This window comes from Elgaria multicarinata, chromosome 10 (assembly GCF_023053635.1).
Source record: "Elgaria multicarinata webbii isolate HBS135686 ecotype San Diego chromosome 10, rElgMul1.1.pri, whole genome shotgun sequence".
Taxonomy (NCBI): domain Eukaryota; kingdom Metazoa; phylum Chordata; class Lepidosauria; order Squamata; family Anguidae; genus Elgaria; species Elgaria multicarinata.
In genome coordinates this window covers 68,951,046-68,967,051 of record NC_086180.1, presented here as the reverse complement: position 1 = coordinate 68,967,051, position 16,006 = coordinate 68,951,046, and the positions used below count along the sequence as shown (strand labels likewise).

The following is a 16,006-nucleotide window of genomic DNA, read 5'->3' as shown; positions in this document are numbered from 1 at the left end:
TATATATAGCTGGTAGGCATGATGGATTGTGTTTGAATAAATGTAATGATTAAGGGTGCAGTCCTATGCATGTTTAGTCAAAAAAAAGTACTACAGTTCTCAGTAATTGTAGGAGTTGTAGGACTTTTTTCTGTCTAAACATATATAGGATTGCACCCTAAAGAGTGTAAATTAAATGATTGTATAGTAAATACAGATTATTGTTTAGCAAGTATTTTGGAATACTTAGTTTTTCACCTCAACTGGCGTAAGAAATTTTTTCTTCTATTTTGAATATCTAGATTTACATTTGACATTTCTCTTTATTTTAAATGACTAAACATATTTCTAAAATTTATTTTCCAATAAATACCTTGTAAGTAAACTACATATTGGAACGTACCTAAATACATAATGTAAATTTTTAAGTATTGAATTCTTTTAATTTTAGTGATTGTAAAGAAAATGGTATTCAATGGTCCAGCATCTAAATAAATTGGTATTGTTTTATATAAAAGGTTTTATGGTTATGGTTGTGCTCCAGTTAATGAAAACAATTATGGCAATATATGAGTTAAAACTTATGCATCATACTGCATTTAAAATATCTATGTTGGTCATGAACAACCTCATTGAAGACATTTTGTGAAAGAACCATTGATTTTTTACACTATTAGCCTACTGCATAATACTGGAGACAAAATACATCATTTACAACCACCATGATTCTTCCATAAAATATCTTCATTATGGTTGTTTGTAATCAACATAGTTCTTTCCATCTTTGCTTTTAACTTAAAGTTTATTTAAAATATAAATGTTCAGGCATTGTTCTACTGCTTACTATAATAAATAAAAATATCCCTTTACGTTCCTTTTTTAAAGCTATCATGCAGGATAATCTTTTTATCTTTCTGAGCTATATAAATTAATGATAACTAAATCCTACATCCATTTTTGCCCATGGTGGATTATTTAGTCCCATGCTAAATTTTTCATGTGATGGATGTGCTGTTTTATCTCAAAGACTCAAAATGCCACTGAGGATGCCGTCACTCAGTCCCTTTTTCAAAGGTGCAGTAGTTGCATGCAGAAACCATTGTGGAACCCTCAGATAATCGCATCATCATAAAAATCAAGACCATTATTTATATGATCTACTTCCAGAGGCCCAGCTTAGAAGTAATGCTCCCAGTCCAGCAAACCAAGTTTTGTTGGAAGAGAAACTAAAACATTCCCCTTTTCCTTCCCCTTCAGAGAAGACTTCTTGGTTTATTAAACTGAATCATCAGGTGGGAATCTGTATTTTGAATGCTCCTTAGAAAATTGAGTTGCAGACCATGGTTTGATCTTGGTTTGCAATCCTACTGTATAAAGAGCACTTACACCACACTTGCCCAGTTTACATGTTGTGGAAAACTGGTTTAGAAAACCAAGACATCTTCTTTGAAGCCACGAGCATGGAATACGGAGGGACAGGGAGTACTTGAAGTTATCACCCATTCCATGGTTGTTTGGAGGCAGAATATGTCTGAACTCATCCAGAGTGTATACAGCATCTGCTGAGGAAGGACTCCCATAAGGTTTGCTTTTCCTATACGTGCAAGCACTACTTCAGCCTGTTAAGGGTAATTGGAGGCCTGTGAGTGTCCTGTCATAATCTACAAGTGGATCATGTTAAATAAGTAAAGGGGGCATCTTTCTACTTTTTTGTAAGCAAACTTTTAAAAAGTAGATGTTATTCCAAGCTAGAAATAGTGTCTGCTCCCAATGTGCATAAGCTACTCAAATCTTCATTCCATACAATCTTTATAGATAAGTTTACTTTATTTCAACTATACAAGTCATACAAATTTACTACATTGTTACTATAAATTTTCACATTATCACATTATGAAGTATTTATACCAACTCAGTCACGACAATTCACAATAAAGAGAAAAATAGAAAAGGTTGAATGCCATCCTGAAACGTATTACTCCAACATGGCACAAATAAAATTCACTTTCTCATAAATTCCTCAGTATTTCTCCCCTGCCCCTCTTTTATTACTCAAATAGTAAGTAATCTTAAACGTAACTATAACGTCCTTTATTTCTAAATAGGATTCTGAAATGTGAGGAGTACTTTTTCCCCAATTACTGGCTATACATATCTTAGCTGTTGTTAATAAAATCTGAATCAGATTCTGATAGTACCGTATTTCTTCAATTCTAAGACACACTTTTTTTCCCATATAAACATCTCTAAAAATGGGGTGCGTCTTAGAATCGTGGGGGTGTTCTGTTGGTGGTACTGAAATTAGTGTGCATCTTACAATCGATGGTGTCTTACAATCGAAGAAATACGGTATATTCTTTAACACAGAATAACAACATCTACTGGTAGAGCGGCTTGCAATTTCTTCAATTATCTTAATAACCTCTCAAATTGTTTAATAACTGGACATGTCAAAATATACAAAACATGTTAGCAGAACACCAGCAACACACACTAAGGAAAAGGAAAGGAACCTCTCGTGCAAGCACTGAGTCATTACTGACTCTTGGAGGGACACCAGCTTTCGCTGACGTTTTCTTGGCAGGCCTTGTAGCGGGGTGGTTTGCCGTTGCCTTCCCCGGCCATTATTACCTTTCCCCCAGCTAACTGGGTACTCATTTTACCGACCTCGGGAGGATGGAAGGCTGAGTCGACCCGAGCCGGCTGCCAGAGAACCAGCTTCCGCTGGGATCGAACTCAGGCCGTGGGGAGAGTTTCAGCTGCAGAAACTGCTGCTTTACTGCTCTGCGCCCCATGAGGCTCAACACACACTAAATCCTGTTATAAATTAAAGCTATCTTGGGGTTGTCATGTCTAGCTTTGCTTCTCCTGGATTGGAAGAAGGTGTTTCAGGTGATCAGTCAGAATCTGAAGTAGAGGAGTCGGCACCACAAACAGGCCAGCCTGAACCAGTGGAGGAGAAAGCTCTCACGGGCCCTTCACTAGCTGGGAGTGAATCTTCTCCAGAGCTTATCTCCTCAAGGACAAACAATACACAGTCAGTGGAAAGACAATATTCTTCCGAAGGGGAGAGCACAGAGAGGTTAGCCGATCCTAGAGTACGCCGCAGACTAAAATGGGCGGAGCTAAAGGAAGACAAGAGAAAGTCGGCCTGGCTGGCGTCCTGTCGGAAGCGGCATCAGAACTAGTCTCTCTGAAGTTAATGTGTCTTGGGAAAGGGCTTTCCATTCTTGAAAGGACAATTGTCTCACTTAGTTTGCATAGTTTTACCTAGGGAAAAGTTCCTAGAGATTATACTCTCTTCAGGTGGGAAGAGATGTTTATTGCTTGAATAAAGCTTTGTAGATTGCTTAATTAGCCTTGTTATTGTCTCCCAAGAAGGCAGGTGGTTTTGAGAAACACGACAGGGGTAAGACTTCTGAACTTTCTAAAAACTTTGCTTTAAGCCAAACTCTCTGCATGTGTGAGAGCAGAAGTTGGCTGAAGTAACGCTGTAGCATGCAAAGTTGGAGGGAGGAAACAGAGGCTAATTGACTGTGGGTGATTAAGAAGAATGGGGATGAAAAGATGGGAACCAAAGAAGAAGCACCAAGGGCTGTTACTGCACTTTCTGGCAATCACAGCTGTCTCCACCTCACAACAAGCTGGCAGTGGCACTGGGAACTGCAGTGTGTGTGTACATCTTTTCAGGGGACTGGAGAAGAAGGTGAAATAGAGTTAAGGTGGTTGGGAGGAGGAGAAGGGAAGGTCTCTCTCCTTTGAGGAAAATGAACAGAAGGGCCTATTTAGGAAATTAGAAAGCAAGCTAAAATAATATTTAACCAGCACTTTGGTATTAAGTGCTCTCAGCTCTTCTAAAGTAATGGGAATCTCTCATTTTTCTATATCATCTTGAAAGAGTTGGGGAATACTCAGTTTAGACAGAAATTGCATAATATTTTCCAGATCTAGTGGGTCATAAAAAATTTCTCAAATTGGTTCGCAATCCCCTCTCGTACTTCTATATCTACAAGTATGCCCAGGCCTGAAGATTTAGTTTAAAACAAAACATTATTTTATTCAAATTTTAAGAAAAACATTAAGTGTTTGACAATGAGTCTCTGATTACCCTAATAATCAGTTTTATTAATCTCACATTACCTAAGAGTACAAGGCTGGACACATGCTGGTGTTTAGAAAACATATCCATTAGAATATGTCAAATGTTCAAGTTTCCAGTAAAGAGAAGTGTAAAAAGCATTGGTAATCTTTTAATGCAGTTTTCTTATGTCAAATTCTTCGTATGTATTCTCCCAGGATTAATGCTTTGTTGAGCATACCAGTAAGCCTTATGTTCCTCAATATGGCAGAAACTTGGTCATAATGCATCTGTTGTAGTAAAAAGCAGGTTTGATTTCTTTCTCTAATTACAGTCCTTTAAAATGGGTGCATGGAGCTTCAGCATTTATATTCACATCGAAAGGGCATCTCTCAGCTTGCTTCACTTGCATGGTTTTGAAATGAACACCCATTTTGCCTCTGATCTCTGTGGATGCTATACCTAAACAGGGGAAAAAAACTTAGTTAAAAAAGTACTAACAATTGCAGTTATAAAATACCTACAAACACCCTTTTAGCAGCATTTGATAAGAATCCTTTATAAAATCGTAAGCTATTGTTGGAATTTCAATATCACAGAATATTTGAGAAAACTCAATACTTAGGGTCAAGCTGTCAGCAATACATTGTTGACAGCCTTAACCAGCTTCTGTGCTTTTATAGTTGTATGTTCTATGGACATTTGCATGAAGTAACACTTCTCTCTATGGTGTGGAAAACTTCACTTGCTACGAGCTGAGCTTCCATTTCAACCAAGGACTGGATACAGCTTTTTCCTTATTGTTTATCATTTCTTATTTCTGTCAAGACCTCACTCAAATAGAAAAGGATGTCTGTTCTTTGCAGGGAAAAGGGTGTCAGGAGGGACGATAAAGTCTTAGGGCCTAACTATTTGAAAAAAGGGTTTTCACACTGGTACGTCATTTTGAAGAAAAATCAGCTGATGATGAAGAGGTGGTGGTCAAACAGAAAACAGCAATGTCTCTTTCTTTCCCCTGCCATGCAACAGATGTTGGAAAACAACAGGGAGGAGAATCCCCCTCATCCATGTTCTGTTACATCAGAAGGGGGAGCTGAGAAGTTTGCAAATAGGATAAAGCAGTGGCTGCTCCTACATACCATCTCTTGCTCACTCTATCTGGGCACTGAGTAAGGTGGATTGGGACAGTGGTGCTTCCAAGACAGTGTCTGGGTTCATACAACCCACCAACCCACCATGGGTTATCGTGTTGTCTAAATGCAGCGTGTTCTCCACAGGGTGGCTTGTTAATCATGCTGTGTACTTTATTTTTCTCAAACAAGCTACCTTGAGAGCCAATGGTTTGTTGGGTTGTTCAGAGTGGTTAACAGGCCACACTATGGTTGATGAGCAACCCGTGAAAAACCCTGTGTTCAGACAACACAATAAACCACTGTTCAAAAACCCACAATGTGGGTTAGCATGTTATGTGAAGCCACCCCGTTGGCCAGTTTGTATGATCATCATTGGCTAAACAAGCCATAGTTGCTTGTTTAATCTGTAGCACCTGCCAGGTGTGGTGTGTATAATCACCCACATAACCACGGCTTGTCAAGTCAACTGAACCTGGACAGCATGGATTATTTCAGAGGGAAACAACCCAGCAACAGCCCATGAGTTATTTGAGAGTTGTTTCCATCCCAAACAAGCCATGCCACTTGGATTAAAATACAAGATGAAACTGGGTGAACAATTGTGCAAATCATGCCTACCACACAACGGCTTGTTTAGCCTATGATGATCATTTGCGATGATCCTTGGTTTTAAGTAAATAAAGACTGAACAGAACTATGACGTTCATCTGAACCAGATCAGTATAAGCAGCCACATCTGCTGATCCCAATCCACCCTACTGCAATGTTCATTAGCAGTAGCAGTAGCCTTTCAAATAAAATAAAAATAAAAATAACGCTTACTACTTGGCACAGGAATAGATTTTTCCTTTTGAAGATGAATTGTACTCAAGGAAGGAGCCAAAATAGAAGGACGACGAACAGCACGTTCTCCCAATGTTGGTTTAATACCAAATCGTGCTTGAAAAAAGAAGAAAAAACATAAGCAACAAGTATTCAATTAACTGCTATTTTTCAAGTTTACACTGTCCTTTCACTAGACTGATTAATACTGTGGAAGTTAAAGAAATACTTCATTAAAGACAAAACTACAACTAGAGGATAAAGCTATAGATGATATTCCCTGGAACTTGGGGCATATTTTAATGAAAAAAACAAGTTTGCATTCCTCATGGTGTGTCAAGTATAGATACATGTTGGCAATATTTTTATTTATTTATAGGATTCGTATCCCATGTTTTGAGAGCTCATTATTCTACTACACAAAATATAGCAGACATGACATGTTAATTATGACCCCACACCACCCCAAAATCTGGTATTCCCTCCAAACATTTGCCAGTCTTGTGATTGTGTTGTGTTACAAATCCAAAGTTTTCTGCCACCACTATAAGGATGAAAATTACATATTCAGGAGGGGATCCTAGTGAATGCTTCAAATCTCACATATTCCTCTCACCTCCAAACCTGTTTTGTACTAAAAAATGAGTTTTTTTGCTGCCACTCAAAACCTCACCAGTAGCACAATTACTACAAGTAACTCCCAACCAAATTAAGTTGTAATGAGCGGGTTCAGTGTCTTCTGAAAGGGCTTATGGAATGGTTTTCACAAGCATATTGTATTTGACACTTGTGCAAGGGTTTAAACAGGTTTCTACAAGCAGTACATTTTTGCACTGGTGGAAGGAGATAGGATACCACTCTATTATATGATCTAAATATGATCAGTGAAGTGTGTTTATTAAACATTTTACATTCTTGCTCAATAGAGGCCATAGAAAATAGTGCTCTGCTCCCTTCGTCTGCCTTGCAGCAAAGGCTGGTAAAGATAAGGGGAGATCCCCCTAGCCTGGGAGCCCTCCCCCCATCATCACTTTCACCTCTGAGCTCTGCCAGTTTGGGGTGGATGGGTGATTAAGTGTAGAAGCAAGAAAATGCAGCAATTCCTCCTGTCTCCTTTTTATTACTCATTTTCTCTGAAGGGAAGCAGTGGTCTTGTAGTACTACCTAGAGAAAATGCTGACAGCCACTTCTACGTGCTCTTTCACCCTCTCTTTCTGGGTGGCAGACATAGAGGGGACAACCAAGTCATCCCACTTTTCTCCACCTGCAGCACAGTGGTAGAGTTTAATCTCAGTGAGCTAAATTCAAAACTGCTGTGCCATCCAGTAAGACAGTGGGTGAAAGTAACTGGCAGCTGCTCCTATGTGGAACCACTGTCTCCACCCATCCAGACGTTCTCTTAGTAGCAAAGACTAGGCAAATGATGGTTGCCAGTGCCCCATTCTTTCTCCATAGAAGGTTCTGTCTGCTCATATATCCATTTCTTTGGATTGTGTAGCAGGATGCATTGACCAAACCTTTATGAACCATTCATCAAACATGTTATATCTAACTAAGTCCTATTCAAGTAGCCTTCATCTTTTTTCAAGTCTCCAACAGCTTCCCCTTCAATCCTACACCCCTTCATGTTTATATCCCTTCAGTTATTTACTTCCTTTGTTTTTTTTTCTTGCGCATGCTTTTCCACCTTGGTTACCATCTTGCAAAGATTTAATTTTCCTGTAACACAGGGGCTTATGGATTTTGACATAGACTTCAACTCAGTGCATGACTGGGCACAGTGTTCCTCACCATTTTACATTCAGTGGTAGTGTGCTCCCTAATTATCATTCAAATCTAAGGCAGGAATCCTCTACACATTTACTTGGGAGTGAGCCCTCTTGAACTCAGTGAGAGTTACTTCTGAGTAAATGTGCATAGGAATGTGCTGTTAAAATGCTTAGCTAACATTGTAAGTTCAGTCCATTTCAGTTTACTGATAAAAGTACTATATTACCCAAAATAAGAGTCACATATCAGCACAAAACCTTGGCAAAGGTTTGTAGAGCAGAGACAACAAGGTGGCTTGGGGTGGCAGCACAGAAATCGGAATTTGTGGCACAAAACTTTAGCATAGGTTTGGAGCAGAGATGACAATCTAGATTTTTGTGGGTGTTAACAAACCCACATTTAATGTATCAATACACACTTGCAGGTGACAGCATAAAAAGTTGGGTTTGGGACACAAAACATTGGTGTAAATTGGAGGAAATACCAGACTTAGGGGGTTCATAATTAACACAGCTGTAAACAGTAAAGAATCATTCTGTTCTCCAAATTTTAATGTAAAATTAATTAATTAAATAAATAAATAAATAAAAAGATGTTTTGAAAACGCCACTAACCTGGATCTTGTTCTCTGTCGAGCCGCCTTCGCTGCATATGCATGTTGATGATGGCATTAATCTTCTGTCTGTTTTTCTGGACATTGGGCTCCACCATTAGTTCTGTTAGCTTAATGTTGGTTTTAATAGCCCTTGAAGCAGTTGATCTAGCAACCATTGGTAACTTTTCTTGATAAATACGATCTGTAAAGTCAATCTCTTCATCCTGAATGTGTTTTATCCTAGAAGGAGAAAATGTTGTACATACTGCATTTTCCCTTTCTCACTGCATTTATTTATTTTATGTATTATTGCATTTATATCCCACCTTTTTTCCTCCAAAGAACCCAAGGCGGCATACATAATCCTCCTCCTCCTCTCCATTTTATCCTCACAACAACAACTCTGTGAGGTGGGTGAGAGTCTGTGACTGGCCCAAATTCACCCAGTGAGCTTCCATGGCTGAGTGGGGACTAGAACCCGGATCTCCCGACTCCCAGTCTGACGCTTTAGCCACTACACCACACTGCATTCAGTTTGATTACTTCACATCAGGAGGTGTAATGTTGTTCAGGTCTAAAGGGGTGCTTTCACTGTAGTGTTCCAAACAATGGAATGTGCTGCTGAACTCGAGTAACAACTGAAACACATGGAGCCATAGGATTCTGCCCCACTTGCTTCCAGAAAAAGGGGGAGAAATGTAGTACCAGAGCAGTGGTGTGGGACCATGCTTGATGTCCCAGGATCCTTTTTAAGGTAAATATTCCAGCATCATTCTCTCCTTTCACACTCTCTCCCTGCATGCCAGCAGCAAATCTATAGAAACCCTTATGTGCCTACAACACTGAAAAGGAAGCACTGGTGTAGTAGCAACAGTAGCTTCTTTCTGTACCAGCTTGACAGATGGGTCTTCTCTTTAGTGCTAAAGCAAGACAGCCAGTTTTGCCCTTGCACTGGGAGTCTACTGCTGGGTCCCCACAAGCTACTGTACTCTCTCAGCAGCTCATCAGATTAGAATGTGACTATGATGAGACCTGACGCTGCCACCTCTTGTGACGTGACCTGCCCTCAGGAACATTGGCCTCTGCTTTAGGACAGCTGTCCTCACAAACTTCAGCTCCTATATTCACCAGGTAAGAAAAACACCCAATATGCCAAATTGATTCTCTTCACCCAAACAGGAGAAGTACCCAGGAAATATGAATACTATTGGTAACGCAGGAAGATGAAGATGTTTTTAGGAGTTTATAATTTAAAAACAAACAAATTAAAGTTTATTTAATACTAGATATGTGATGTCATATAATCTATCATTCAGTTCTTGGTCATACCCTTTCTACTCCCACTCATCAATCCCTAAGACCCTGTCCCCAAAATCCTATCTCCCTGACTAGCTGCCTTACATAAACTCAGTCTCCTCCCACAAGCCCCTCCCACCTCTCACTCACTGGCTGTGTTCGGATAATACAATAGTCAATGGTGCATTGTCAACTCCACGGTTGATTATTGAGGGGGTACTCCCCACACAACATGATTATAATCAACTGTGGTGTGGATTAAGGCCAGCGTTGAGTTTACTAATAGTCAGCGGTGTGTTTGACTGACACTTCACCCTCTCTCCTCCCCTCTCAGTTCTCCAGCTGGTATCCCATCAGCCATTGTGAGTTCTGCCAGCTGGACTAGAGTGGCGGCCACCATTTTGGTCACTTTCCCCAGGGGACTCTATAGTCACCAAAAATAACCAACTGTGTAGACTAAATACCCAATTTCTTCGATTCTAAGACATACTTTTCCCCCCATATAAACATCTCTAAAAATGGGGTGCATCTTAGAATCGCGGGTGTGTCTTGGGTTTTTTTTTTCTGTTGGTGGTACTGAAATTAGTGTGCGTCTTACACTCGATGGTGTCTTACAATCGAAGAAATACAGTAGTCAACGGTGCCCAACACACGACATGATAACCAACGGCTGTTCAAATAATCAAATCTGCACAGTGCTGGTTATTTGCATTGGTTATTTCAGCTGAATAACCAACTGGTTTGAAGAAGTCCTGACAGAAGACACACTAACCAGCCATTGACTATTTAACCCACTGTTAGTAATCATGTTGTCCGAGCCATACAATTAACCCTAATTTACCTGGTTTCTATTTAACACAGTAAACAAATATCTAAGTACATTAATACAGATACAATATGGTAAGCATTGTGATTTTGTCACAGTGACCAACAAAAGAGTCACTGGGCCTGTTTGCACGATCACGGAGTGGGAAATAAGCAAAAGAACCCTACAACAGTCCATGGACTGCAGGTGGCAACAAGCCACCTTTGCCAGGTTTACACAACATGAGAAGCCATGCCGGCGAAGGTAATTATACACCTATACATGATAATAACATTAACTTGAACAGTACCTCCAGCCATCCTAACAACTGCATGCATACAAAATAGAGTGTTTTGGCTTAGTTTGCTCACCCTATCTTTCCACTGAGGAGTTCCATAGGAAGATAAACAGGCAAGGGAAATAATAAGTTACCTAAAATAACTATATTATAAAAAGAACTAGAGCATGCATATATGTCATTTTATTTTTATGACATGAAACACTTTATTTTGAAATTCATTTTTTTCACAATGAAGTGACTAATGCTATTCAAATTATCTATATTCCATTGATTATGGGTAGCGTTCAATTATCTTGTATGGAAACTACAAATATGGCATGTGTACTGCATTACAGGAATCAGTCATGAAACCATTCTTTTATATATAACAGTTTGACCGTTCAAAAAAGTGCATCAGTGCTTTGAAGAGCTGGGAATTTTAACAAAATGTTATTACTTAAATTTTATTAGGTCACAAACCATCTACTAGAATTTATATATATTTGTAAATATTTTGAGTAATTGGTCTATTTTACATATTTTTATAAAGAAGAAAGCTTTTATTTTATCGGAGGAGAGAAATAACTTGTTCATATTCTACTAATTTTGGAAAAGCCTAAGGACTAGTTCTGTTAATTTCTACAGAACTGCAAATCGATTGTTATTCAACTAAGCTCACAGAGCACAAATTATCACCAACATTTAGGTATTAATATGCAACTTTCAAATGTAATATCATAGCAAATAAAACTTACCGCCTGTTTGTCAGCATTGTATAAATGTCTTGTACAAATATTTCTGCAGCTCCTGGTTTACAATGAATTGTCCCATCAATTAACTCTCGTATGGGCTTTAGGTTTCTTTTTGAAAAAAACTTTAATAAAGGGGGGGAAAGGAAACCATTTCAGACATATGAGTTCATTATCTCATCTTCAGCCAATTTAAAATCCGCACATCACAAAGCAAGGGCATGAAAATCATAGGCAATATAAGAACTGCAAACAATTTGCCCATAGCAAATAAAGGGCCTGTTCGGACAACATGGTTCACGCAACACATTAAGCCATAATATTAGCTCAAAATGCTCATCTGAACAAGGTCAAAGACACCTACTTAAAAAGTATGTCAGCATTTTAAAACAGCACAATTGGTTATATAGTAGAAATACGATTTCTATGTACACCCCTCTCTAAAGTCACCATCCTTTGTGACGTTACCACCACTCTCTTCCTTATTAAGAGAGAACCTTGGAACTGTGTGTATATGTGTGTGTGTGTGTGTGTGTTTACGGCTTTTGACTTAATTCCATTGTGGTGTCATTTAGCCCTTTATTAGTAACAAACAAGACTGAGAAAGGTGTGGGTTAAAAGAACAAAACAAAATTTAAAACTTTATTTAAAAGGATTACAATGTTTCAGTACAGCTTAGGGTTCATGATGTTAAATGAATGTTTTAAGTTTTTATTATTTCCTCACCTAATTATCAAACATACCTCCCTCTACCTCCCAGGGAAATCTACCTCCCCCACAAATCTAGAGACCAGATTCCCTGATCCCCCCTCTGAAAGCCAGTTCCTATCTAACTCCTTAAAGAAAATCATGTGACAGTTATTCCCACTTTCTCTCTCCCAAATGAACACAGAATAGCCAATCAGGAAACACCATTCAAAAACCTCAACATTCTAACTTTCCTCTCCCACCAAATTACCATTTCCTATAGGAGAAAGGAGTTATCAAAGCAAATCAAGCCAGCAACCAAACATTCAAATATACATCTAAAAAAACAAAATAAAATTCCATTTTGTCACAACCCCCATATAAAAAAGTGACTATTGGTATTTCAAAGGGGCAGTAACAAAGCTTCCACTTTCTTGCCTCTTCTAAAGTATATAAAATGTATCTAAAATTCATAATTACATTGATTGCCCACCTTTCCGAGCTGCGACCAGTTGCTGAGTTTGACAGCTAGAGAGATGCCATTTTCAAAGTAATGCATTTGAATGTCTTCTGGGTAATACCAAGAGAATATTTCAGCGATGAGGAAGCCATTTGAAAAATCCCTGCTCGGAGAGAGAGAGAGAGAGAGACTAATTTACTAGCCATTGCCTTCATTTTGGAATGTCATCCCCTATATGGAAATCCCCTATTTTATCACCAAATTGGGGGGGGGGGTCTTTTTAGTTTACAGCAATTGTAATACTTGTAGGATTACATGAGTTGGGTGAGCCTGGGATCTTGGCCATTGGCTTCTCAGTAATAGCAGGAGCGCTCACTGTGGGCACGTTCTCTGGAGGCAGTATGAACCCAGCACGATCCCTGGGACCAGCAGTGGTAACAGGAATCTGGGAGCATCACTGGGTGTACTGGCTTGGCCCCATCCTGGGCGCAGTCCTTGCTGGGGTATCCTACGAGTTCTTCTTCGCTAACAGCGCTTCCCGGGAGAAGCTAGTTGCCTGCCTGACCTGCCGTGACATTGAGATGGTGGAGGCGGCCAGCGTGTCTCGTTCCTCGCTCTCTGCTCCTGCCCACCCCAAACCGGCTTGCAAGGGGGAGCACGGCACCGAATAGGAAGCAGCAACAACTAGGTAAAAATCCCTGCCTGCCTACCCTTCTCATATCTCACAAAAGAGTGGTATGCTCCAATTTGCCCTGCCAACTGTACTGGTATCATGCAGTTAGGGGAAGGAACATGCTAGAAAATAGAAAGGTTCAGATGCAAGGAATGAATACGAATTAAATATAACTAATCTTTGCCTTACCCCACAAGACTATACTTCATTTTTTTTTTTGACATGAATCTATTTCCTTTTCCTATTACTCTTGCAGAGTCCCCCAAAACTGACCCTGCGTCCTTCAAGTACAGACCTGCTTTTACCTGGCCACAGGTCTGTAAGGCCACAGGTTCAATTTTGAGGGAAGGAGATTACTGGAAGTGAGTGAAGGAATATTGTTTGCTACAGATCAAAACAGCGAAAACACATCAACCTGACCTTTCCAGCAGGGATGACCAGAAAATATAGCAAACACTCTCTCCAAATATCCCTCACTGCCCAGCTTGCTCTTTCAGGCCTAATCTACACCAAGCAGGATATTGCACTATGAAAGCGGTATGAAAGTGGTACATGGTATGTGTCAATTAGCCCATACCGCTATAAAGCAGTAGTGTGGCTCCTGCTTTTTATATACCACTTCCATAGCGCAAAACTAGAGCGTAGTTTTTTCATAGCGTAAAACCACATGAAAAGGAGGACAGGGCTCCTGTATCTTTAACAATTGCATAGAAAAGGGAATTTCAGCTGGTGTCATTTGTATATATGGAGACCCTGGTAAAATTCCCTCTTCATCACAACAGTTAAATCTGCAGGAGCTATACTAGAGTGACCAGATTTAAAAGAGGGCAGGACACCTGCAGCTTTAACTGTTGTGATGAAGAGGAAATTTCACCAGGTTCTCCATATATACAAATGACATCTGCTGAAATTCCCTTTTCAATACAACTGTTAAAGATACAGGAGCCCTGTCCTCCTTTTCATATGGCCACCCTACTTTAATATCTACAGCAGCCTCCCCCAACGTTTTGGACTTCAACTCCCACCAGCCGCTGATATTGAGCATGGTCAATGTTCAGGGTTGCTGGGAGTTATCGCCCATCTTCAGCTCTTTGTGAGGGGGGTATAGAAATGTAATAAACACATGATAAACATGGAGGCCACCAAGATGGGGAAGGCTGGTCTACTGCAAAAGTCTTGCTCCCCTGGTGATGACCTTTGGCACACCTTTCCTCCCCAGAACTAGTTTCTCTCCCCCTCCCCTATTTTCTAGCGAGGGTGCAAAGTTTTTTTTTTTTTTTTTGAGGGAAAGGAGCTTCTTTGAGCTCTTGCGGCGAACAGCCCCGCGTCGTTCCTCAAAGCACCACAGAAGAGGCCCTCTGAAAACCTCTGTTTCCCAGAAAGAAACCATTTTCTCAGGGGACGTCTCAAACCAAGCCCAGACAAGGAGGAAAGAAAGGGGCTTGTGAGGGACTTCGAACCGGGCGTTCTTGAGGGAAAGGGGGCGAGGAAGTGGACCCGAGGCAGGGAAGCGAGCGAGTGAGTTTCGGGACCACCGGCTGAAGACGGCGAGGCAGGCAGGTACCACGGGGCTCTTGGCTATGCCTGAGGTGGTGGGAAGGCTCAAGCTCGGAGAAGCCCGAGGTAACCGGGGAGGCGACGCCCTGCGCCCTTGGGACCCGCTCGCCTCACCTACGGAAATGCGTCGGCGAGAAGGTGAGGTCGAGACTCTGCAGCCAGCGCAGCACCGTCCGGGGCAGCCCCGTGCGTCTCGGGCTAGTGTAGTACGACATGAAGAGGAGGCGGCGGCGCCGTTCTTCTTAGCTGAGAGCCCGCAGAACTCTGTGTTCTCCTGAAACGCGCCACGCAAGGCCCGCTAAGGCGTCTTCTGTAGCCATAGCAACAGTTACCAGGGCAACCCCTAGACCCATTCAGCCCCTCCCTCCGACCCACCCTTTCTTTGTTTTTTAAAAAACAAAACACAGCCTAGCCACGCATGCGTTTGAACGCTCGCTTAAAACTTTCGACGCATGCGTACTAAACGCTAGGGCATGCACGTGTTACGTCAGACCCCTTTGGTGATCAAAGGCTTGAGTTCTAATGAAAGGTTGATGGAGCTTCCAGGTGAGGGGTACTCAGAGCATAATAATAATAACAACAATTTATTTATTTGTTACCTGCTTTCTCTCAGTTCCTGAAGAGCTATGTTGTTTCAAAGACTTACCAATAAGTATAAACATTTTTTTAAAAAATGCCTGACAAGGGATGTGTGTGTCAATGTATGTCTTTATATATGTGTGTATATGTATATATCTGTGTGGAGAGAGAAAGAGAGTCTCTGTGTGTAACCTTTTCTTTTGACTGGGCTTTAGGGTGAGCATATGAAAAGGAGGACAGGGCTCCTGTATCTTTAACAGTTGCATAGAAAAGGGAATTTCAGCAGGTGTCATTTTGTATATATGGAGAACCTAGTGAAATTCCATCTTCATCACAACAGTTAAAGTGCAGGAGCTATACTAGAGTGACCAGCTTTAAAAGAGGGCAGGGCACCTGCAGCTTTAACTGCTGTGATGAAGAGGGAGTTTCACCAGGTTCCCCATATATACAAATGACACCTGCTGAAATTCCCTTTTCAATATAACTGTTAAAGATACAGGAGCCCTGTCCTCCTTTTCATATTAGAACAGAGAGGGAGAGAAC

At 40.6% G+C, this 16,006-nt stretch overlaps 1 protein-coding gene across 1 annotated transcript; it reads right to left on the bottom strand.

Annotated features, from left to right (window-relative positions):
- Nucleotides 1-4,022: 4,022 nt before the first annotated feature.
- Nucleotides 4,023-15,107, bottom strand: SPATA4 (spermatogenesis associated 4). Its single transcript, XM_063135401.1, has 6 exons — nt 14,999-15,107; nt 12,688-12,817; nt 11,514-11,632; nt 8,397-8,617; nt 6,013-6,129; nt 4,023-4,519 (listed from the first exon to the last, which is right to left on the bottom strand). Exons 1-6 carry the CDS (start codon nt 15,097-15,099, stop codon nt 4,386-4,388), a joined length of 822 nt encoding a protein of 273 aa, XP_062991471.1. The 5' UTR covers nt 15,100-15,107; the 3' UTR covers nt 4,023-4,385.
- Between the last annotated feature and the right edge of the window lie 899 nt (nt 15,108-16,006).

Excerpts from the sequence above, each read along its gene's own strand:
- SPATA4 (XM_063135401.1), bottom strand. The coding sequence starts at position 15,099 with ATGTCGTACTACACTAGCCCGAGACGCACGGGGCTGCCCCGGACGGTG. Across the intron at positions 6,130-8,396 it reads CGACAGAGAACAAGATCCAG|CACGATTTGGTATTAAACCA; the intron begins GTTAGTGGCGTT and ends TCTTTTTTCAAG. Across the intron at positions 4,520-6,012 it reads ATCTATTCCTGTGCCAAGTA|GTATAGCATCCACAGAGATC; the intron begins GTAAGCGTTATT and ends TCCCCTGTTTAG.